Below are 25019 nucleotides of genomic sequence, written 5' to 3'. Positions count from 1 at the left end.
GCAGCTAGCCTGCAGCTTCCTGGGCGTGTACATCTCTCCTTTGCCTCGCCTCTGGCGCACAAAATATCTAGCTGGAGGTTCTTTTCCCTACCTAGCCTGCAGGTAGAGCTCTCAGAAGCCCTGGCTGAGCCCCTGGGACTCCCGATGGCACCCGTGTGAACAGTCCCGGGCGGACACGCCCACTCAGAGCCTGGCATTTGAAGGGTACGGATCCCGTCGGGGTTGGTTATGGATCACAAAGAAATTAGGCCCTTAGGCCAGTCTCCCGTAAGTCTCATCAACGACCGAGGAAACTGAGATGGGAATGGAATGAATGGTGGGGATTACTGTTTAGTGTTAGCTGTGGCAAAGAGCGCTTGTTAACTAGATTAAAAACCAAGCGTCGATAGCTAGAAGCCAGTAGGCAGGCTCGCGCGACGCCCCAGCAACGACTCCGCCAAGTTCTCGTGGGAGGAGCGCGACCGGCGATGCTCTCGCGAGAAGTGGAAACTCAGGCGAGCAAGCGGGGGCGTGGCCGGAAGAAGGTTCATTTCAAAGAGGTAATAGATAGTTTTCTTACCCAATAGAATTGCAAACGAGCCTCCGAAACCGGTAGAGCTCGGGAGTAAGGGCGGTAGAAGCCAATGGGGACTGGGAAGGGCGGGCCAGGGCCGGCCGAGCGGAAGTGGGTCTCCGTGAGGCGGTGGAGTCCTGCTTGAGCGGGTCTCCTTAGCGGCTGGTGGCGGTGGTACGTCCTTGCTCGAGCTCGTCGACTGTGGCGTCTGCCTGATCGCACCAACTCCAAGTAAGATCAGGCTTTGCGGGATGGAGGCGGCAAGTCAGGGCAGTGCGGGATTGGGGCACGGGTGGCTTCTCGGCCTACAGCGGAGTTGGGGGCCGCCAGTCGCGGCTCATTCGGGCCGCCCGGGACAGCGCCTCTCGGGGTCGGGTCCGCTCAGCCTCCTCGGCCCCGGAGAGCGCGCGGGTGTCGGAGCCCGACGCGACAGTCGCGTCGGATTTAGGGAAGTCTCTATCTGTGGCGCCGTTCGCCCACTCGCGGCTTGGCTGGCTGAACCTTTTTTGCAAACTGGAAAGGGAAACTGAGATTCAAAGAAAGGAGGGCCCCTTCCAAGGTCACTTTTTTTTTTTTTTTTTGACTGAGCGGGCCGATCGGAGAGGACTTGAGCAAGGTTTTTGTTCCCCGTTGACGACGCAGCCATTGTGTGCTGGCGCCGCCGCCCCGCCTTCCTGGGGCCTGCGAGTTTGCTGGGGCACCCAAGCCGCGTGGCGGGCCCTGTCTAAGCCGGGAGAGTGTTGAGGACGCTTGTGGGCCTTGGAACTGAATGGGGTTTGGCCTTCCAGGAGCCGTTTTCTGCCTTAGCTATAGTTGGTGAAGCGTGCGATTGAGATTTGGTCCAGCCCTGCACCCTCTGTGGTTCTTCCCTCCCGGGCACATCTGTATACAGGAATAGGAAATTCAACCTGATCCTTAACCCTAAACACTGTTTCCGTGGACGCCATTAGCCACTCTTTGCCTCGAGAAGTACGTGTCCAGATCTGGGCGTTTCTGCTTTTGTTTTTTACTTGTCTGTGCCTTGGGGCGCTTCAAGCTTTCAGTTCTGCTGTCTGGTGCCTCAGTTTAGGTTGTCCAAGTGGTTGCGGGTGACAGGTCTTTCAGCCTACTGTAGGACGCAGATTGACTGTAGTTCCTAACAGTGGTGAGAGGGAAAACACCCCCCACCCCGTACTTTTTTTTTTTTTAATGGATGGAGAAACAATTGGGTTCGGGTTTACCTGTGAGTTCGATATGAAATGATTGGGAAAATGTCTTGCTGGCCTTTCTATTACTTAATGTGAGTTTATAATTTTCTGAAAAGCTTCCTTTATTTACACTCCCATTGGGGAGTGGCGGGGTTGGTTTTTTGGTTTGTTTTTTGGGGGCTTTTTGTTTGTTTGTTTGTTTTTATTTTGAGACAGGGTTTCGCTGTGTAGTCTTTATTGGCTGACCTGGAACTCGTTTTGTAGACCAGATTGGCCGCGAACTCACAGAGATCTGCCTGCCTCTGCTTCCCGAATTCTGGGGTTAAAGACGTATCCTAGCAGCCGGGAGGTGGTAACTCTAATGCCTTTAATCCCAGCACTCGCGAGGCAGAGGCAGGTGGATCTTGGATCTCTGTGAGTTTGAAGCGAGCCTGGTGTACCAAGTAAGTTCCAGGATAGGCTTCAAAGCTACAGAGAAACCCTGTCTTTTAAAAAAAAAATGTGCGCTAACATCGCGGGACTAGTTGACTATATTTTTTATAGTTCCCAAATATGAGTATTTTTCTTTTTACCTTGGTCCCCTAATAAGTATTTTCCAAATACTTTGAAGAGTGCCTGTGATTCCAGTTCTTCAGAGGTAGAGGCAGAAGGATCAGGAATTTAAGATCATCTTGGGCTCTATACTGGACTTGGACTACTTGGAGACCGTCTCAGGAACAGATTAGGTTTTGCTTATTTGCTTGTGTACTTGGTTCCCCTCCCATACACACACAGGAAAATTGGTTTCTTGTTGACTATGTAGTGTTGGCTGCAATTGTGAACACTCAGACGGTATTGATTTGTTGGGATTGGAGATTGAACCCAGGTTCTCACACATTAGGCAGCTACTCAATCAGTGAGCTATATCTTTGGTCTTTTTTATTTATTATTACTAATACTATTGCGTGAATATGACCAAGGTCTGTGACACCCCAGTGCAGTAATGTGTGTTTGGTAGTAAGAAGACAAGTTTATGAAGTCATTGTGTCCTTTCACTGTATGTGGTTACTCAGATTGAATTACTTTGTAAGGCTTGTATATGACAAGTGTTTTACCTGCTATGGTTTCTGAGTTACTCCTTATTTTAGTTTTTATTTTGAGTCAGGGTCTTGCTAAGTTGCCTAGACTGCCCTTGAACTCACTTGATTGTCCTGACAGGCCTTGAACTTGGTAGTCCTGGCTTGGCTTCTGGTGTGACTGAGATTATGGGTTTGTAACATCAGAACGTGTAAGAATCCTACTCTCAAGTCCCATTGTTTACCTGATAGATAACTATAATTTTACATATAGTGAAAGGATCCATTTTCTGCTAGATCTGGCCCCGCCCCCATACAGCAAAACTAGTGACCTATGCCTGTAATCCCAGCTACTCAACAGACGAGGCAAAAGGTTCACAAGTGACTGGGTTGTGGAATGCGTTCAGGGCAAGTTAGTGGGTCTCATTCTCACTCTCTGTGGGAGAAGGGTATATGTGCTTGCAGAGAATAGTGTTGTGCCATCACTCTCCACCTTACTTCTGGAGACCAGGTCTCCACGCGCACGCGCGCACGCACACACACACACACACACACAGTTTAGGGTTTTCCAGCGAGGACTCTGCTGTGCCTCACCTTTTTAATGGATACTGGGATCTGAACCCAAGTTCTCATATATAGCTGAGATATGTTTAGTGAAGTGGTAGATCCCTTGTCTGGCTTGTTCTAGGCCCTAGGTTCAAATAAAAATACTCTTCCCACCATTTTTCTGTTATGTCATTTCTTCTAAGCATCTAATGAACCATGTAATTTGAATACAGTTTCATTGGGAAGAAAAATGGTAACCTTATTTTCGTTTGCCAAGTATACTAAATGCAGGGTCTGTGTTAAATGTTTGATTTACATTTAGGCTTATTCAATTATGTAGCACAAATAATAAAAACCCAGAGACAGATATTGGGGTTCAATAAAAAGCAAAGCAAAAGCAGCCAGGCTACTAGAGAGCTCTTACCTCTTTGAAATCTTCAAACTGAAAGAGCAAGCTCCCATCTCGTCCCACTTTATATTCCTCCCTAGTGCTGGAATTAGAGGTGTACGACACTACCACCTGGCCTGTATGGCTTACTAGTGTGGCTGTTTTGCCTTCTGTTCTTCAGGCAAACTTTATTTATTAAAAATATAAATGAAATATCACTACATTTTTTCTTTTTTGTCTAAAATTAAATAAGGTTATAAATAATATAAGAAACTATATACAATAAGTACAACTATACAATATATATAGGCAGTAGATACATCAACAATGTCTAATTCATTTGCCTTTGACAAACTCAGAGAAGATACTCCATATCTATTCTATCTTGTGAGTCCAAGGTCTTGTACCTAGTATACTTTACTTTTTTATCATAACTTGTTTTCTGCATCTAGTAAACAAGGAAAACTATAACTGTCTAGTCTTCAACTCCCTTGGGTCTAGAGACCCAAGAAGGAAATAATATTAACTGAGTAAATAGGAAGTGCAAGCGAGCAACTTCCAAATGTGAGAAATGACAGAAACAGCTGGCTATCTGCACAGTCACCAAAACAGCAACGTTGGGGCATCCATCTTCTGCCTACAGCCCTAGCACGTCTGACAGACTTTTCTGTGAAGCTGAACATTCTGAAGGACTCTCCATCCTTGTCTTTACAATGTTTGGCAGTCACTTTCTTTTCTGTCCTGCTTAACCAATTAGGACAGCATACTATCAGCAGTTGGGGCAAAGGCATTTTCTTGCCCAGCAGCTTACATTTGCCACAAAGAAAATAAACTCTATATGGAGTTTCTTTCCCCATCATCTTCTCTGAAGTAGATTGGTGCTCCCAGATATCTCATTGTCATAAAAAAAAATGGACCTGTTATTAAAACATCTTAAATGCCATATTCTGTAGATCTCTGAAGTGCTTGAAGATGACCCGTCTATTTAAAATATATCCATTTGACCTTGAAAACATACCTAATGTGACTACAAATTTGATTGTAATTGGTGACTAAGTACTAACCTGCATTTCCTTCTCCTAAACAGTTGGTAATAATAATTTTCAAGGACTAGAAATTTGCATTACATTGTTAAATGAACTGTGTAGGTATAATACTTTGAACAAGATTAGAGCTGTATGTACAGTATGTTCTAACAAAATTAATTTCAGATTTGTATCAGTATACAAACTTTGTATACAATACACAAAAGTCAAATCCAATGTAAAACATTTAAAACTAGTAGTTGCTTTTTAAAAGTACATTCAGTAATGTACCTTTTTATTCTATTATAACTATAGCCCCCTTTTTTCTTTTCAAAACAAGAACCTTGAATCTAATTTCCTTTGTTTAGCTTTTTTCCTGACCATTACCAATAACCAACCTCCCTAAACAATGACATATTCATAACCCATTGAACAACCAAAAACCACCCACCCCATCTCTTAGGAATGTGGGTGCTATATTTTTTGGTTTTTAGAAATAGGGTTTCTCTATAGCTTTGAAGCATGTCCTGGAACCCACTCCGTAGACCAGGCTGGTCTTGAACTTACAGAAGCGTCCCAGACTCACTGTAATTGCTGGATTCCCATGCACTTACACTTCTGGTTTTAGGAAGTCTCAGTCTCTCTCTCTGTCTCTCTGTCTCTCTCTCTCTTTCGTGTGTGTGTGTGTGTGTGTTTTGAGATAAGGTTTTGCTGTAACTTTGGAGCCTGTCCTGGCCCTAGCTCTTGTAGACCAGGCTAGCCTCAAACTCAGAGATCCTCCTACCTCTGCCTTCCGAGTGCTGGGATTAAAGGCATGAGTCACTCCTGCCCTGGTATCATTCTTAAAGTTACTTCCTGCTATCTGGGGGGGGGGTATCTTTAGGGTATCCTGAAGAGAAAACTTTGGGTTGATTTGTCAAGTCCTGGGAGAGGTAACTATCATTTGTTGTCCAGTCTCTGAGTAATGGGAAAGTGCAGGACTTGTCTCAAGTCTGGTTAGGCTGGAAGAACCATTACAATGAAGGGATTTGGGTCTCTGTTTGATAATATGCTAGACATTTTGAAAATGGGATGATTAAATGAGAGGATATCTAATTTAGATGGGATTTATGTAATGTCAAAACATTAGCTTTATCATTTTTGTCATATTACTAAAAATGCAGGTTAAGCTGAGTGCAAAGATACAAGCCTTAGATAAATCTATTAAAACAGGTCAGAGATACTCAAATCCAGTCAGAGGATATATCATGGAGAGCCAATTTTAGCATTGCATTATAAGAATAGAGAGGAACAGCCTAAGGTTTTCAGACAACCGACTTAATATATCCAGTAACCTTACAAGAGAGACTAATGGAACCGTCAAAATATGCCTGTCACATTTCTCAGATCTCAACAGACAGGTCTTTCTCCCCTTCTTCATGTGTGGGATGTGTATGTCTTTGCCCATGTAGAAGCCAGAAAAGGACATCAAGTGTCTTCCTGTATTGCTATCTACCTTATTTTTTGAAACTGAGTCTTAACTAAATCTGAAACTGTCTCTAAGCTGAGCTGAGCCAGTCAGATGCTGAGGTTCCTGGCATGCTGCCTCGCCTGGCTTTTCTGTGGGTGCTGTCAAAGTTTAACTTGGGTCCTCTTGCTTTCACAACAGGCTCTCTAATCCAAAGATACATGTGGGGCAGGGTTGGTTTTTGTTTTTTGTTTGTTTTTTTTTTTTTTTTGAGACATGGTTTCTTTGTGTACGAATCCCTGACTCACCTGGAACTTGCTCTGTAGACAAGGCTGGCCTCAAACTCACAGAGGTTCACATATCTGTGCCTCCTGAGTGCTGGGATTAAGGGCATGTGCCACCACTGCCTGGCTCTTCTGAATTAGGATGTGCCCTTGAGGTAGTTTGCGGGGTGGGGAGCATCACACATTTCATGGATGTGTGCTCATATATAAGATACTAACTAGCTGGTTGTTAGTGGGGCAAGCCTTTAATTCCAGCACTCAGGAAGCAGAGGCAGGCAGATCTCTGTGAGTGTGAGGCCAGCCTGGTCTACAAGAGCTAGTACCAGGACAGGCTCCAAAGCTACAGCAAAGCATTGTCTCAAAACACACACACACATACACACACACGAGGGAGAGAGAGAGACTTCCTAAAACCAGGAGTATAAGTGCATGGGAATCCAGCAATTACAGTGGATCTGGGACTCTTCTGTGATCTGAACCGTATGTTGGGAAACTTGCAAAAGCTGGCTATCATCTCCTTAGTCCCTCAGATCCTTGGAAGGGTAGTGAAGTAACAAGAGGACAAGAAGGAAACTGCTTGGTTTAGGAAATGGTTCCTTTTCTCCTGCTAAGGAGTTGGTGTATGTATTCCAGTTAAGCAACTAAAACTTGTCTTTCACCTAGAGTTAATCATTTTTGCTACATTTGAAGCAACCAAAAAACTCAGGGAAGGCTGCAGGAGTATAGCCCACTCATAGAATATAGTAAGCCTTCCATTTGATCCCAAGCACCAAAAAGGAGCACGGGCAGAAGATGGTTTAATAGTTTGGGTAGTAGATTTTGGGATTACATAGTCAGTTCTGTATTCAACAAGATTCCTAAAATGAATTCCTAAAATTACATAAGATGTTCGGCAAAACATTCAGGTGATCAGAAAAGACTGGTAAATTTTCTGTGTATTGAGATATGTACATGTGTGAACTTTGTCTTCAGCAATGCAAATAGCAACATTTATTGGTTTCTTTCTTTTTCAGAACTTGGAAATATTGGACATCTAATTGACTCCAAATTGTAAGCCACAGGATGAGTACTCACAGGGCATGAAAGATTGAGAACTTTCAGCCTCCCAATAAACCTTGGTGTATATCACTTACTTTTCTGTGGATTGAAGCCAGAGAGCACAATGAGTACAGTAAGTTTTCTTGGCTTGTAAATTTTATTACCAATATTAGTTAGCTACTCTGTCTCTTAGAGAGGACTGTAAGCCACATGTTATAGCACTGGGCTCTAATTCTAGATATTGGAAGTTAAAATACAAAGACTGAAAATTGAGGGTAGTCTGGATTATACAGATACTGTCTCTTAAAATAAAATAAATGAAAACAGCTGAGGATGTGCCTCTTGCTTATGCAAAAGACTCTTTGTTACATTTCCAGCAGTGCTGAAAAAAATCTGTGTTGTTGTATATGCCTACATATAATCCAAGTAAATAGCAAATGCATCTATAATCCATTGATAGATGGTGACAGGATGATCAGAAATTTAAGTTCAGTGCCATACTCAACTATATAGTGAGATCAAATTCTAAGGCTGGAGAGATGGCTCAGTGAATAAACTGCTTCATGTGTGAGAAGAAGGACCCAAGTTGGGTCCCCATCCATCACCCATATAAAAGCTGGGCAGGGTAGCATACATCTTTAGTACTTAAAGAAGAGGGCTTGATCACAAGGGCATACTTTTGGTCAACCAATCTTGGAGAAACAAACACCAGTTTAATGAGAGATGTGATCTTAAAAACTAAGGGCTAGAGAGATGAATTGGTGGATAGGAAACACATATTACTCTTCCAGGGGACTCCAGCTTTTGTTTTTCAGCACGCGTGTCAAGTGACTCATACCTCATGTAATTCTAGATCCAGTCATCTATCACCTTCTACTGGTCTTTGTGGCCACCAGGCATGAATATGGTGTGTGTGTGTGTGTGTGTGTGTGTGTGTGTGTGTGTGTGCGTGCATATACTATATAAATATATACATATGTATATGTATGTATGTATGATGTATGTATGTATATACACACACAGGCACTCAGGCATTTAAAAGGGGGAGTAGAGAGTGACAAAGACTTCTGGCATTTACAAATGTAATAACTATTATTTACAGTTCTGTGGAATGGATTCAGTTGATTAAGGCCCTTTCTGACAAGTTTGAATCCCAGAACCCACATGGTAAACAGAGAGAACTGACTCCTCTAAGTTGACCTCTGACTTCCACTCATGTTATGGCATATATTGATCACACTAAAAAAGATTTAAACATAATTTTAAAACTAGATTTAGGGTTAGGTGGTGGTGGTGCGTGCCTTTAATTCCAACACTCAGAAGCAGAGGCAGGTGGATCTCTTGAGTTGGAGGCCAGCCTGGTCTATAGAATGAGTTAGTTCTAGGATAGCCAGAGGTACACAGAGAAACCCTGTCTCAAAAAAAAAAAAAACCAAACAAACAAACAAACAAAAAACAAAACGGGGTCTAGGGACATGGCTCAGAAACTAAGAGCACTTGCTGTTCCTTCAGAGGACTGGGTTCCAATTCCCAGCACTCACATGGCAGCTCAGAACTCCAATTCGGAAGATCTTGTGCCTTCTTCTGACCTTCACAGGAAGGAAATGGTACACAGACATGCATGCTGGCAAAATATTCCTGTATGTAAAATGAAAAAATAGCTATTTTCTCTTTTGCTCTTGTCTGGGAGTCAGCTCTGTTTCAGTGCAAAACACACAGGTTGGACTCTAGAGTAAGGTATCCTAAACTTTCTGCTTATAACTTTTCTCTTCAGGGGAATTTTTATGACCTCGGGTAATAATGTAGATGTATGTGCAGATTAAGTATTTGTTGATAAATCATATTTACTTTAAAAAAATATTTGGTACATGAACATAATTTTACTGTTTATGAAGATGAAAGTAAATTATGTTAATGAAATAGATAGTCTGGCAAGGTGGATCATCAGGTAAGGGGCTTACCAATAAGCCTAACAGCCCGAGCTAGATCCTCAGGCCCTATGGAGTTGAAGGAGAGAATCAGTTGCCAGAAGCTGTCCTCCTACTTCATGTAAGCATAGAAGCACGAGTACATGCATGCACACAATAAATGTTTAAAGAAAAAAAATTAGAGAATTAGCTGGGCATGTTGGTGTACACCTTTAATCCCAGAGCGTGGTAGGCAGACGCAGGCTTATCTCTGAGTTTGAAGCCAGCCTAGTCTACAGAACAAGTTACAAAATAGCTAGGGCTACATAGAAAAACCCTTTCTCAAAAAGCAAAGAAAAAAATTAAAAATTGACAGAATGGTGTGTGTTATAACATCTTTGATATTTTTTTAGCTCTGCTTTCTTGGTGCTTGTGATTAAAGGCATGTGTTAGCCTGCCCAGCTAGTATTTTGATTTTATGATCATTTGCTAAGAATACCACTTCAAATAAATGTGTAATATTTAAGGTCATTTCAGAAACATTGGAAATTCTATTCTAATCCCAAACCAAAATTGATTATATCTTTTTTTTCTGAAACTCAGATTAATTTACACAGACTTAATTTTTTTTTGAACTTTATTTTTGAGGCAAGGTCTTCTTGTATCCTTGGCTAGCCTGGAACTCAAAGATCCACCTGGCTCTGGAATTCTAAAGGCGTGTGCTACCATACCTGGAAAACAATTTTTAAAAAATGAAACATACTGGTGGTAGTGCATGTCTTTTAGTCTCAGCACTCAGGAGGAAAAGGCAGGAGGATCTCTGAGTTCAAGGCCAACCTGGTCTACAAAGCAAGTTCCCGGGAGGCTAGGACTGTTACATAGAGAAACCGTGTCTCAAGAAAAACAAAAAATATTAAACATACTAGAGCAATGTAATCAAAGGATGTACCAGTTTGATAATTATATGCTGAAGAATAATGGTAGGAAGATACTACAAGTCTTGTTTATAATTAACCATTCTGTTTCTGTAAGAATAAAAAATACATGTGCAGTAAAAGCACTAATTCCTAATATAACAGTAATCTTGAATCTAAATGGAGGTATTGTAGGCGGTGTTTGCATTGTGTGGTGTTACATTGTGTTGAGTTGGGTGTTCAGAAACAAAGCTATAATGAAGTCATATGGTGCAACATGGGCCGGTAATATGAGAAGAATCAGTTCTTGATGTGTTGGTTTTAAATTAATTTTTGATCTTTGTAGGTTCAGAAAACATTTTGTTATTGCAAAAATTTCTTGCACAGCCTATTCAGTTAATGTGACCTCCTTCCCCATTCAGTTATGTGACCATACTTGGGATTGTAAACCATAGTTGGATTTGTTTGGTGATACAAAGAGCTGATATGGCAATACAGATCTATATCCTTGCACCCTCGTGGCAGATACAGGCATATCTCTTGAGTTCTGGAATAGCCAGGACTACACAGCAAGACCTTTTATCAGGTGAAACAACAAAGTACTGAATATTTCTCCCTGTGCTTCAGAGGTGCTGCAAGTTTTGTAGTGGGTGGGGTACACATGCTGTGTGTGTGTGTGTTGCACACAAGAGGACAACCAAGTTAAACCATTCCCGTTTGTTGTCTTTTTACTCTTCCTGAAACCCTGTCAAATCTGGAACTCGTGGGCCGGAGAGATGGCTCAGTGGTTAAGAGCACTGGCTGCTCTTCCAGAGGTCCTGAGTTCAATTCCCAGCAACCATACGGTGGCTCACAACCATCTGTAATGAGATCTGGCACCCTCTTCTGGCGTGCGGGCATATATGCAGGCAGAATGTTATTATTATACATAATAAATAAATAAATAAGTCTTTTTTAAAAAAAAAAATCTGGAACTCATGTAACTGCTTCTTTCCCCCTTTGATGACCTTAGAGAAATCCTCAAAGAAAGCGGCGTGGTGGAACAGTAAGTTCTAGACAAGCCCAGAAGCGAACTCGGGAAACAACTTCAACCCCTGAGATTTCCTTGGAAACAGAACCCATAGAACTCGTGGAAACTGGTAAGAGCCAGGAATACTGGACTGTAATGCGCAACAGTGTGATGTAGTGGGTAAATAAGTGAATTGGACCCAGTCTGTATCTTTTAATGCCCACTGTGATGCCTGATGAAGTCATCCCCCCCCCATTTTATGTGTATAATTGTTTTGCTTGCATGTATGTCTGTGTACTACATGTGTGCCTGGTGCCCATAGAGGCCAGGAAAAAGTCATTGTATTCCCTAGAGCTTGAGTTACAAATGGTTGTGAGCTGCCTTGTGGGTGTTGGGAATTTAACTTGAGTCTTTTACTGGAGCAGTAAATAATCATAGCCTCTAACCCCAGGTCACAGCTGAGCTTCTGTCTCTTCCTCTGTGGTGGGGAATAATGTTAGTATATAGGGCAAATTGAATTTATGCCATAAAACCCTTGGGACCCATGTGTGGCAGATGGAACCATACAAATGTTAGCTGTTGAAAGCTCTTGCTCTTGCTTTATATGTATGTATAATCTTAGACTTACCTATACAGCTTATAGCTACAATGAGTAAAGCTGCCCCCTTTGATATTATGGTATCTGCATGAATTTTGAAGCAACCACTTGGCTCATCTACTTCACCCTGCTTAGCTTTGTGAAATACTTGAGTTTCTTTTTCTGGTTTTCATTAAGACAAACTTGTCAACACAGCTATCATTATTAAAGCTTGGTTTGAGAAGAGGCCAGATTGGATTTTCTCTTACCTGCTCAGGAAAGTGTTAGATGTTTTAGATAAGCCAATTTGCTTTGTTATCTTTTATACATCATACCCAAGAACTGATTTTTTTTTCTTTAATTTTTGATTTATTGAAATAGGTTTCTCTGTGAAACAGTTCTGGCTGTCCTGGAACTCACTTTGTAGACTAGGCTGGCCTCGAGCTCACTGAAGATCCACCTGTCTCTGCCTCCAAAGTGTTGGGGATTGAAGGCATGTGCCACCACTGCCCAGCCAAGAACTGATATTTTAAATGGCTTTTGTTTGTTTGTTTTTGTTTTTTGTTTTTCAAGACAGAGTTTCTTTGTGTAATAGGCCTGCCTGTCCTAAAACTCACCCTGTACACCAGGCCAGCCTCAAACTCACAGAAAATCCACCTGCTTCTGCCTCCTGAATTAAAAGTATGTGCCAATACTGCCCAGGTCTAAGAACTGATAATTTAAAGAAAAGTGCAGTGGGCTATGTACATAGCTCGGTATGGCAAAGCACTTGTTTAATGTGTAAGACCCTTGTTCGTTTTGGGGGCATCACAATCCCTGACTTCAAACTCTAGTACAAAGCTATAATACTGAAAACAGCCTGGTATTGTCATAAGAACAGACAGGAGGACCAATGGAACTGAATAGAAGACCCAGATATCAATCCACACATCTTCAAACACCTTATTTTTGACAAGGAAGCAAAAAATATCGAATGGAAAAAAGAAAGTATATTTAATAAATGGTGCTGGCATAACTCGATATCAACATGCAGAAGAATGAAAATAGACGCGTATCTATCACCGTGCACAAAACTCAAGTCCAATTGGATCAAAGACTTCAACATAAAGCCAGCCACACTGAACCTTATAGAAGAGAAAGTGGGAAATACACTTGAACACATTGGCACTGGAGACCACATCCTAAATATAACCCCAGCAGCACAGACACCAAGAGAAACAATTAATAAATGGGACCTCCTGAAACTGAAAAGCTTCTGTAAAGCAAAGGACATGGTCAACAAGACAAAACGGCAGCCTATAGAGTGGGAAAAGATCTTCACTAACCCCACATCAGACAGAGGTCTGATCTCCAAAATATACAAAGAACTCAAGAAATTGGTCACCAAAAGATCACATAATCCAATTTAAAAAATGGAGTACAGACCTAAACAGAGAACTCTCAGCAGAGGAATCTAAAAGGGCTGAAAGACATTTAAGGAAACGTTCAGCATCCTTAGTCATCAAAGAAATGCAAATCAAAACAACTCTGAGATTTCATCTTACACATGTAAGAATGGCCAAGATCAAAAATACTAATGACAACTTATGCTGGAGAGGTTGTGGGGAAAAGGAAACATTGCTGCATTGCTGGTGGGAATGCAAGCTGGTACAACCCCTTTGGATGTCAGTGTGGCGATTTCTCAGAAAATTAGGAAACAACCTTCCTCAAGACCCAGTAATACCACTTTTGGGTATATATCCAAAGGATGCTCAATCGTGCCACAAGGACATGCGCTCAACTATGTTCATAGCAGCTTTGTTTGTCGTAGCCAGAACCTGGAAACAACCTAAATGTCCCTCCCAAGAATGGATAAGGAAAATGTGGTACATTTACACAATGGAGCACTACACAGCAGAAAAAAATAATGACATCTTGAATTTTGCAGAAAAATGGATGGAGCTAGAAACCATTATTTTGAGTGAGGTAACCCAGACCCAGAAAGATAATTATCACATGTACTAACTCATAGATGATTTTTAAACATAAAGCAAAGAAAACCAGCCTACAAACCACAATCTCAGAGAACTTGGACAACAGTGAGGACAGTAAGAGAGACTTATATAGATCTTATCTACATGGGAAGTAGAAAGCAGAAAAAGACAAGATTTCCTGAGTAAATTGGGAACGTGGGGACCTTGGGGAAGAAGGGTTGAAGTGGGGGAGGGGAGCAGAGTAAGATGTAGAGCTCAATAAATATCAATAAAATAAAAATTTAAAAAAAGACCCTTGTTCAACCCTTACCACTACTGCAAAGAAAAAAATGTTTAAGGGGTTATACAATATATGTATGCCACAGAATAGGAACTTTTCAGCCATCTTAGAGTTCAAAAGAAGCTACTTTGTATCAGATGGGTTTCTTGGACTTCCCATATAGTGTTCATTCTCTGTTTGGTCTCAGTTTGGCTTCTCAGTGAATTCTTTAGAACCTTTACTTTCACCCACAGATTAGGACTTTAGAATTCTATACCCAAAGAAGGTCCTTTTCTTCAGTGTAACACTCAACATGCACATGGACTCTGTCTCAGGGTTTAGACAGATCCAGCTGCTTCCAATGAGGCACTTGTGAGGCTTTGAACTCACAGAGATCCATCTGTGTCTGCCTACCAAGGGCTAGTCTTAAAGGTGTGTACTACCACACTTAGCACTGGAAAATACAAGAAGGTAAAGCAAGTGAGAATATGTTATTCATACTGTTTATAAAATCTAACCCTCATATTTTTTTAATGCTAATAGCAATCAGGGAAAAAAGTTGTAAATGGTTTTTGCATGCCTTCCCTAATTAATGAAATTGTGATTTCTAAGCATGACCATGTGGGCGGGGTGAAACCACTCAGATGTTTGTCCCTACATGTACACCTGGAACCTCAAGAAATTCATGTAGCCCACTTAACAAAATGCTGGAGGGGCACTTGGTTGTCATTTTTGAAAAGGTAGTCTTGATGGTTTTTATATTGTGTGTGTAGGGTTTCACACTTTGACACAAGTTTATATCATGTTTGTAATGTTAACCAAGCCTTAGGAGTGTAGCCCTATCCTAATACTTGTTGTTGAATTGCTTTATTTTGAAGCTGGTGATGAAATCGTGGACCTCACCTGTGAATCTCTAGAGCCTGTGGTTGTGGACCTCACTCACAATGACTCTGTTGTGGTAAGCATTTGAATGAGAGTTAGCTGGTTTGGGTAGGAGTCCCTGGCCCATATCTGCATCTGAAGTCTGGGTTACTGATCAGGGTTAGAAAGATTGTGAAAGGGGCTAAAGAGATAGCTCAGAGGTTAAGAACACTGGCTGCTTTTCCAGGGGACCTGGATTTAATTCCCAGAACCTACAGAGCAGCTCACAGCCAGCTATAACTCCAGTTCCGAGGTACTAGTGCCCTCTTCTGGGCTCTGTTGGCATCAGATACACTGCAGGCAAACCACACATACACTTGAAATAATTGTGATGGGAAAGGAACCTATATTCAGTAACTGGAACCCCTATGAGAAATGTGTCAGGAAGAGTACCTGTTGTCACTTTTGTCTCCTGTGGACTAGATCTGCCTGACTTTTGACCTTTCCATAGCAGCAGTCCCGATTTCATGGTTTCAGACATAGCCCTTTGAAATGGGATACTAGCTTTGTCGGGGTTGGTACTACATTGTATTAAGAGAGACCTGTGTAGGTGCCTTGCCTTGCATGAAGTGCAGGTCTTGGCAGTGTGTTTACACCTCTGAACCTGAAGGGAATTGGGAATATTGACTGCTGCCATTAGGTTTCAGAAATAGTTGCCAGTAAACATTGCTCCAGGGAAAGCAGCTACCTAGTCTAACACCTGCTGCCACAGCTCTTTCCTGACTCCAGGGAGGGTAGAACTCCATGTATAGCCTGCCAGGGCTAAGGCCTAGTCTGGTCAAGACTTAGAAAGAAATTAATTCTGAAAGACATGTTCCATGGTATTGGAACACCTCTGCACACATGCATATACCCCATTTCCATGTGTCTTTTGGGATCTGATCAACTCATTGATGAACATCTTAAGGACAAGTGTGCTACTCACTTGAAAAACCTTTTGATGACAGTATGCCAGGACTGAAGCTGTGGAATAGAGTTATTACCGTCTTGGGTAGCATTCGATGCGTGTTAGCAGTTGGTACTCAGAAAGGACTGTAGACGTGGAACCGAGGTTTTAGTAATCTAGTCTTCCACTTGTCTCAAAGGTTTGAAATTCTGAGTGACTAGCAACAAGCTGCCAAAACAAAGACAGATGAGTGTTTCCTAATTTGTTTACAACTTTGAGAGAAAGGTTTTACTGAGAAGCAAGACAAAAGCTGGGTATGGCAAGAGGCAGAGACCGGCTGATCTCTTGTTAGTTCAAGGTCAGCCTAATCTACAAAAAAACAAAAGGAGTTCCAGAATAGTTAGAGCTACACAGAGAAACTCTGATTTGAGAAACAACAGCAAAAGCAAGATGAAGGAATGGGTAGCCAGGTACTGTGGTGTATGCCTGTGATCTTGAGCACTTGAAAGGCAGTGTTCCTGACTTACATAGTTAAGTTTAGTCTCAAGGAAGGAAAATGATGGATTGAAGCTGCCAGGGAATAACTACTCAGAGACTTTATATTACTTACAAATGCTCAACTGATAGCTCAGGCTTGTGACTAGCTAACTCTTAGACTTAACTCATATTTCTGTTTATGCTTTGCCACGTGACTATGGCTTGTTACTTCATTTTCTACATGTCCTGCTTGCCCCATGGCTGACTGGCATCTCCATCTTCACCCTTCTTCCTCCCAGCATTCTCCTAATCTGGCTCCTAACTTAATCCTGCTCAGCTATTAGCCAGTCAGCTTGTTTATTAAACAAATCACTGTGCAAATCTTGACAGTCTACAAAGGGATTTTCCACAGCTGTATGGTTTTAGTTAGAAATCACCAAGTTGTCCTGATGTCATCTCTGGTATCCTCTCAAAGAATATGGTGGATTCAGGCATATTGGCCCCCACATAACCAATGGTGTTTCTGGAAATGGGCTGGAACTGTTTGAGATAAACAGGAACACGTTTAATTGTAAGTGGTCTCCTCTGAGAAAGCACTGACTCTTGCTGTTCCTGTCAATTCCTGGAGTTCAATAAAGAGGGTAATTTAGTCCCTTAGCTAAAGCTACATTCCAGTTTTTGACTAATTCTGGAAATTGGTACCAAATTCTTTTTCTTCCTCTCTCTTCCCCTATCTCAAGGTAATAGAAATAGACACAGTTTATTGAGGGAATTCGCATTCCTGAGGATGGATGTAGACTGGTAAACAGGGAAAGGGCTCAGAAAGCCCCAAATCCCTAATCCCCTTTCTTTCTTTCTTTCTTTCTTTCTTTCTTTCTTTCTTTCTTTCTTCCTTCCTTCCTTCCTTCCTTCCTTCCTTCCTTCCTTCCTTCCTTCCTTCCTTCCTTCTTTCTTTCTGTTTTGTTTTTCGAGACAGGGTTTCTCTGTAGCTTTTGGAGCCTGTCCTGGAACTAGCTCTTGTAGACCAGGCTGGCCTCGAACTTACAGAGATCCACCTGCCTCTTCCTCCTGAGTGCTGGGATTAAAGGCATGCGCCACCACTGCCCAGTTGTGTTGCATTCTTTTATGCTATATTTTTTTTAACTGTGAAGCTGTGATTCTTTGCCTGTCTAAAACACCTGATGGCCTAATAAAGAGTTGAATGGCCAGTATGAGGCAGGAGAAAGGATAGGCGGGGCTGGGGGGCAGAGAGTATAAATAGATGGAGAAGTGTGGAAGAGAAAGAGGAGCAAGATAGAACAAGGAGAGGAGGACATCAGGAGCCAGCCAGCCAACTACACAGCAAGCCATGGAGAAAGAAGTAAAGAAAGGTATACAGAAATAGAGAAAGATAAAAGCCCAGAGGCAAAAGATAGATGGGATAATTTAAGACAGGAAAAGCTGGCTAGAAACAAATCAAGCTAAGGCCGGGCCTTTATAAGAAAGAATAAGATTCCATATGTGATTAATTTGGGAACTGGGTGGTGGCCCCACCACCAAAAAAAACCAAAAGAGTAAAATAATCAATTGCATTTTGGCACCCAGTGTGGGGCTAGAGTAAAAGAATACCAACAATATGAGAGAAAGAGAGAGAGACCAGGTTGGCCTTGAACTCAGAGATCTGGCTGCCTCTCCAAATCTCTTTTCTTGAGAACTCAACATTACCCATAATGGATCTGGCCAGGTCCTGACATAGGAGTTGGGATTTTTACCTCCAAGAAGACCCTGTTTTCTGCTGGGTGACAAGTCGACATTTCCCCTTCCATGCCTTTGTTCCCATGGCAGTGAGTAGAGTCCTTGAATGAACCTGGAATAGGAATAGTGGGAATGAGAGAAATGTCCTGATAGTGACTGAATGAGAAGAAGTTGATAAAAAGTCCAGTGATAGTAGTGTGGAGACAGGAGGCTTGGGTTCCTGCCTCAGAGTTACTGTTGGATTTACTGCAGAAATTACCTCATGCTGACCTAGCTATTATAAAGAATTATCTGGATTTAGTAACTCTTTTTCCCAAACACTCTCCATTTGTTGTTGATTGTAATGAATCATCAAAGGCCATTAAATTATTAATATTAACTAAAGACATGAACAAGCTTATATGCTAGGTATCCTGACCTGTTTTCAGGTTGACCTTAGACTCCTTATTGGAGCAAAATAAGAGGTGGATCATTGAGGAAAACTTGCTGATCCACCAAAAGCTATTAGAGCAGACAAGTTGAGTACACTGAGGAGTGGAGAGGCCAGTGATGGTGCTATAGATCGTCTTATCCACAGTAGAATTGCCTCTACTCCTAGCCAAATTCTGGGCATACCCCAAGAGCCCCACTTTTGTTAGCTCTTTCTTTTCTGAGCCTTAGAAAAAAATTAGGTAGACTTACATTGTGCCAGCCTACAGTTTTCTAGAGAATTTTAACCTGATGATGAGACTATCTTCACATTTCTGGTCACTGTCTTTAGTCTTTGGGGGCAAAAGTCTTCAAGGGTTGGTAGTGTATCTGATTGTTTTTGTTTTGTTTTGTTGAGACAGCATCTCTGTGTAACCCGGACTGGCCTCAAGCTCCTTATGTGGCTGGCCTTGAACTCCTGAGCCTTCTGTCTTTACTTTCAATCTTAACCTTATTCTTGACTTAACTTTTGTTGTGGATGACGTATTTACTTTGGCTATCATTAACTAAATCAAACTTAAAAGGGTTTTAATGTGGGGGGGGAGGGGTCTTAGGTGGCAATAAAAAGCCTAGAATAGGCTCCAGGCTTGATTCTGAAATAACTTAAGACCTAACCAGTGTCAGACTACTGGGGCAGCTTGTGTATCTGCTGCTCTAGACTGAAAAACTGGAGGTGGAATCTACACCTGCAGTGGCATCTTTGAGTCCAGGGAGATAATGGTGTGGGCTGCCTTTTTCAGAGAGACTGAGCCTTCTCAAATAACACACGGAAGATGGTAACTGACCTTGGGACCTTGAGATGGTTCCTCTGTGTAGCCCTGGCTGTCCTGGAACTTGGTCTGTAGACTAGGATGGCCTCAAACTCAGATCTACCTGTCTCTGCCTCTTGATTGCTTGGTATTAAAAGCATGCACCACTACAATTGGCTTGGGCCAAAATTTTTGCTGTAAAGGAATTCAGATGGAGGATATGACAGGGTGGCACAGGAGTAGACACTGGGGCATTCACAGTTTGCTCTTTTCTAAAACGGTGCCTCTTGGCGTGGTGCAAAGGAAGGAAGAATATATTCTGAGCCACCGAGTGTTTATCTAGTTCTTGTTAAAAAGACTGACTCAAGATAATACCAACTTGATCTTTTATAACATTAAGTAACACAAATAATTGCCAGTTGCCATGTAGGTGCAGTGAGATTGGCTGGTTGTTTTCTGACTCAGCCCTGTGAGGTAGGCTAGGCCTCTATTTTTGTGAACAGGATATAGCTTCCTCCAGAGAACAACCCAACCTCAGGTCTTGCACAGGTCCTAATGTGGTTATATTTAGACTGGATAAGATTCAGCATATTGACTCGTAGAAGACAGTTGACCTGGAGATGACTGTAGCTGGTCTAGGAAAGTATACAGTTTCTTTCCCTGGGAAAAAGGAAGGGCTGGAAGCCTAGCAATATTCTTGAGAGTCATATAATATTGAAAACAAGATGTGTGCATTATATCAGTTAAAAGATCAGAATGTTTATAACACTCCTCTCTCTTTCCCCCTTTTTCAGATTGTTGAAGGTGAGTAGTTTCATTTTCTTTTCTCCTGGGTTTGAAGGAAATTATGGTGAATGAATGCCATAGCCTGCAGGCTTTGTCAGACTGCCCTTCCAAGATCTCTAGGAAGGATGTTGCCTTTGGTCAAACCTGTTGGTTTTACTGAAAGCTTCTGCCCCTAGGCAGGACCTTCTGGGGGTGTGGGATAGAACTAGTATGGTGATGGTTTCTCTCTGGAAGTCTCAAGGGGAGGGAGGGTTTTGAGACGCTAGGGCTGAAAATGTGACTTTTTTCTTAGAAAGGAGAAGGCCAAGAAGAAATGGGAGGAGGTTACGCCAAGATCATGCTGACAGCTGTGTGGTGAGCAGTGATGATGAGGAACTGTCTAGGGACAGAGATGTATATGTGACTACCCATACTCCTCGAAGCGCCAGGGATGAAGGAGCTACAGGACTCAGGTAATGTGCTCTACTGCTGTTGTGTTGGGTGGAGGCCAGGGTATACAGATGCCATGCTTGTCAGCTCTAGAACAAGGATCTGCAAAGCAGCTAGGCATGTGTGGAATATACAGGGCTCAGCTGTCTGCTCAGAATAGGCCAATGAACAGACAGTTGAATCAGGAGACAGACATGCACACAGTAACCAGGGTATGCCAGTCCCTGATAGGTTGGGTGTAAGCGGATTGTATTATAGGTACCACTAGCAGTAATGCTGGAGGTGAAGCAGGTGGGTGAGCCTAGTTGTCTGCATCTTTTCTTCTAGACCTGTTCTCTACCATCTCCCTTTTCATGCCCATTCCAGCCCAATACTTCAGACAATTTATTTTCAAGGTTTTTTGTATGCCTGTCCTAACTCAGAAGTGAGAGGAGAGATTTGTTATAAGATAGGGCCTTCATATATGAAGCTACTTTATAAGGTATAATCAAGTATTTGAGTTCACTGATGTGAAGTACTTGTGATTTTAGGCCCTCAGGTACTGTCAGTTGTCCAATCTGCATGGATGGATACTCTGAGGTAAGTAACCTATCTCCTTTGGTTTTAACCTATTTCACTAAAAAGAACTTGAAGGATCTGTGCCTCATGTAGGATTTGACACCTAACTGTCACAAAGACTAATTACAAAGGAGATTGTGCTAGTTGATCATGGTCCCTGTGCATTTCATCTTTAGCCTCTGCAAATTCAAGTTTCCTGCTGTAACCTTAACTAGAAACTACTGATTTTTGCTGAGGTTGCCTATAACCCCTTTGTACTACTACAACTGAGAAAATTCTGTCCTGTCTACAGTTTGTTCCACAGAGGCAGCATTTGCTTCTGGAGATTGTTGTATAGACCCTGCCCCTTTGTTTTCACTGGTCTCAGTGATGATTTTATTAAGGTTCTTGGTGTCAAGGGATACTTTAAGGCTGTTCCTTTTAATGTCTTCTAGATTGTACAGAATGGGCGCCTCATTGTTTCTACAGAATGTGGCCACGTCTTCTGTAGCCAGTGCCTCCGTGATTCCCTTAAGAATGCTAACACTTGCCCAACTTGTAGGAAAAAGATCAACCATAAACGGTACCACCCCATTTATATATGAAATGTTCAGAACTGCTCAGGATAGACCAATGGACAGACAGCCAGGCTGAGCTTTCTGCATGGTATCTGCCTCCAGTTTCCTGAGCTAAAAAAGACTTTCAAAAATCAATGTCTGATGTAAACTGCTCTTTTGTTTTCCAACCCCTTAGATCCTTTTGTTTTCTCCAGTTTGATGCTATCGAGCGGGATCCTCCCAGGTCAGCTTAGCATCTTTGCTCCTGGGTATTCTGAGATGGGAGTAGGAGAAAAGGAGTCAGGCACATTGGAGTTTGAGTATTGTGGCTCCAGCCTCTTTATGGAGCTTACATGTTGGCCAAGAAGTTTCCCTGTTGGGAAAGTTTGCCCCAACTCTTCTGGGTACAGAACCTTTCCAAGGTATCTGCCAGTTAGCTATTCTGCCTGCCACACAGTGACCTGGCCAGACATAGTCCATCCAACCCAAGGATCCCAGTACAGAAGCCGGCCCTGAAAAGCCCTGCTGGTGGACTTTTATTTTTCTTTGGAGAGCAGAGGTGATCTGTGATTCTACCTGTACCTTATCATTGATGTGCAGTGTTTTCTGCAAATCAAGAGACCCTCTGCAGGGCAGCCATGTTTCCTAAGAATGAGAAAGTGCAATAAAGCCCCTTCTTCACCTGCTCTTCAGCAATCCGGAAGATGTAGCACTGCTAGTGTCCTCAGCCCAGTGTTGCCTATGGGAGCAGTGCCCATCGCACCCCATCTCTGTTCACCAACTGTTCTCAGGAACCCTACCCATGCTCCAAAGTTCTTTGCCTGGCACAGAACATTCAAGGCCAGTAGGACAAGGAAGTTTTTTGAGTGTTCTCTCTTTTCTGCTATGTCCTGTTTTGTCCACAGTGCTCTCCAACCCTCAGTTTTTCAGTTCCCACTGCCTAATGTCTGCCCAAGCATAGATACCAGGAGGTGGTAGCAGTAACAGTGGCCTTATCAGCTGTTCACTTCCATGCTTTTACCCAAGTCACTGTTGCCCATGTTTCAGAGGTGTTGCCCTACTCAGCCTGCCACTACCCTGGCTTTCCCACAGCCCTTGAGTAGATCGATATTTCCAAAGCTGTTCTTCTGGCCAATTGGGCTTCGATCCTCTGGACTTTTGACTGCTTTGACGGATTTGATCAGCAAAGCATGGTGCCTCTTCCTCCCCGTGGGACCACATAACAATCCCTGCTCCACTCCATATGTGTGGGAGCCTCTTGTGCTCTCTCGGAGGCAGTGAAGTGGTAAATTGCCCCTGGGGACACAAGGCACAGGGTAGCTCATAGAGGATAGGCCTTCAGTGCCAGCCTGCCTCCACCTCCACGCTATTTCCTCAGAGGGTTTCAAGCCAAACCAATAGCCTTTTTGTGTGAAACATCCTTGAGGTGGGAAAGGGACCACTGGAGCTTTGCTAGCAATAACTGACTTTCAGTTTACTATTCTGATGGAGCAGGGACTCAGCACAGAACTCACTTTAAATGGAGCTGAAGGAGTGTCCCTCCTCTATGTGAAAAGAAGATAGTTTTATTCTTTACTCTGACTTTTTAAACTGTTTGACTTCCAGTTAGTTTTAATGAGAGTAGTAATTTTTTTACATGGACTCAGAGGGTAGGAGCATTAGCTCTCATCATTGTAATGTGTGGAGTGTGCCCTCCCCTTGGATGTCACAGCCATTGAGTTCCCTGTGGGCCTCATGGACTTGCTCTTGTTAGTTCTAATGATAGCCAGACTTAAAGGAGCCAAGGTGACCATGCAGCCAGTTCACCAGTAAATATGGTGACACCCACTTAAAAATTCATTATTTCCTTAAAGATGGTTTATGAAGTTGATCATAAAAGTTCTATTACTTCATCCTAAATTAAATTGAGAAAAATATGTGTTATAGTTCTACTAATCAGAAGCTGAATTAATAGGAAAAGGTTGGTATAGAAAAATCCCTTTCCTTTTTCCTTAATGTATATAGTTTAACTCTTTGTTACATTTAAACTATGCTCATGGATATCAGTCTGTTTTGGACTCCTGCTAGTGTTAAAGATGGAAATAAAGCAATTTGAACCAAGTTTCTCTCATTCATTAATTTGATCTTTGGAACATTTTACCTAAAAGTGTATGGTGTTCATTCAGTGTGATTTATACCTGGTGTGGGCAGGGAATTACTGCTCATCCAGAAGATGACATTCATATTGCTACATCCCAGGCCTGGGAATGTCCAAAAGTAGTCTACTGTGAGAAGTATTGCTCGCTGGAAATACAAGTTCCAGAGTCTTTGTTATGAACATCACTGGCTAAAATTGTCACACTGCTCCTGACCACTCGCACAGAATTTGTGCTGCCTGTGAGAGTTAACCCCAAAGTGCATGAACATACGCAGCCATAGGAAAGCCCTGCCAGAGAAGCTAGTTGGGTGTGACTTGTATTGCAGGCTAAACACCTGTCATGTAAAATCTTAATAAAATGTTTTAGGTTTCTTTTGTTTTATGTCTGTGAGTTTTTTGCCTGAGTGTGTGTGTGTGCTATGTGCATGTCTGGTATCCATTGGATCCCTTAGAACTTGAGTTCCGGATGGTTGTGGACCATCATGCAGTGCTGGGGTTGAACTCAGGCCTGAGTAGCAAGTGCTCTTAAATGCTGAGTCTACTCAGCAGCCTCTGTTTAAAACGTTTTATCAAGAAACATGCCACACATGCAGACATACACATTTTTTTTTTTGATGTTGCTGGGCTGTAGTGGTGTATTCCTTTAATTGCAACACTCAGTAGGCAGAGGCAGGTGGATCTCTTAAGTTCAAGGCCAACCTGATCTACAGAGCAGGTTCCAGGACAGCCAAGGCTACGCAGAGAAACCCTGTCTCAAAAAACAAGAATGTTTATGTACGTGTGTGTGTGTGTTGCACCATGAGCTTGTGGGTGCACACAGATGGAAGAGGGCATGAGATCTGCTGGAACTCCAACTTGTGTTTTTTGTAAGATTCTTTGACCCATTTCTCCACTACATCGCCCTTTTATTTAAATAAGTATATTTGGTGGATGGGTGAGATTTCCCAGTGGGTAAAGGCACTTGCCTCTAATACTGAACCCGAGTTTCTTCTCCAGATAGGAGGATTGATCACCTCAACAAGTTGCCCTTTGATTTTCATGAGCATGTTGAACTATATTAACAATTAAAAGAATGTTTGGTACAAGTTCTTGTCAAAAATAACACAATGGGGTTATTTTCCTGTTCTGAGTGTCTTCTCCATCAACAGTTCTTTTTCTGGTTCTAGTAAGGCAGGG

At 42.4% G+C, this 25019-nt stretch overlaps 1 protein-coding gene across 1 annotated transcript; it reads left to right on the top strand.

The window, feature by feature from the left end:
• Window positions 1-625: 625 nt before the first annotated feature.
• Rnf4 (ring finger protein 4) lies at window positions 626-24225 on the top strand. Its single transcript, XM_087909110.1, has 8 exons — window positions 626-784; window positions 7499-7656; window positions 11357-11483; window positions 15041-15120; window positions 20192-20201; window positions 20476-20635; window positions 21143-21191; window positions 21605-24225. Exons 2-8 carry the CDS (start codon window positions 7648-7650, stop codon window positions 21752-21754), a joined length of 585 nt encoding a protein of 194 aa, XP_087765236.1. The 5' UTR covers window positions 626-784; window positions 7499-7647; the 3' UTR covers window positions 21755-24225.
• Window positions 24226-25019: the final 794 nt, after the last annotated feature.

Source organism: Myodes glareolus, chromosome 8, assembly GCF_982192425.1.
Source record: "Myodes glareolus chromosome 8, mMyoGla1.1, whole genome shotgun sequence".
Lineage (NCBI taxonomy): Eukaryota > Metazoa > Chordata > Mammalia > Rodentia > Cricetidae > Myodes > Myodes glareolus.
Note: the sequence above shows the minus strand (reverse complement) of the source record. Positions and strands in the feature narration are given on the sequence as shown.

Excerpts from the sequence above, each read along its gene's own strand:
- Rnf4 (XM_087909110.1), top strand. Across the intron at positions 20,636-21,142 it reads GAAGGAGCTACAGGACTCAG|GCCCTCAGGTACTGTCAGTT; the intron begins GTAATGTGCTCT and ends TTGTGATTTTAG. Across the intron at positions 21,192-21,604 it reads GCATGGATGGATACTCTGAG|ATTGTACAGAATGGGCGCCT; the intron begins GTAAGTAACCTA and ends AATGTCTTCTAG.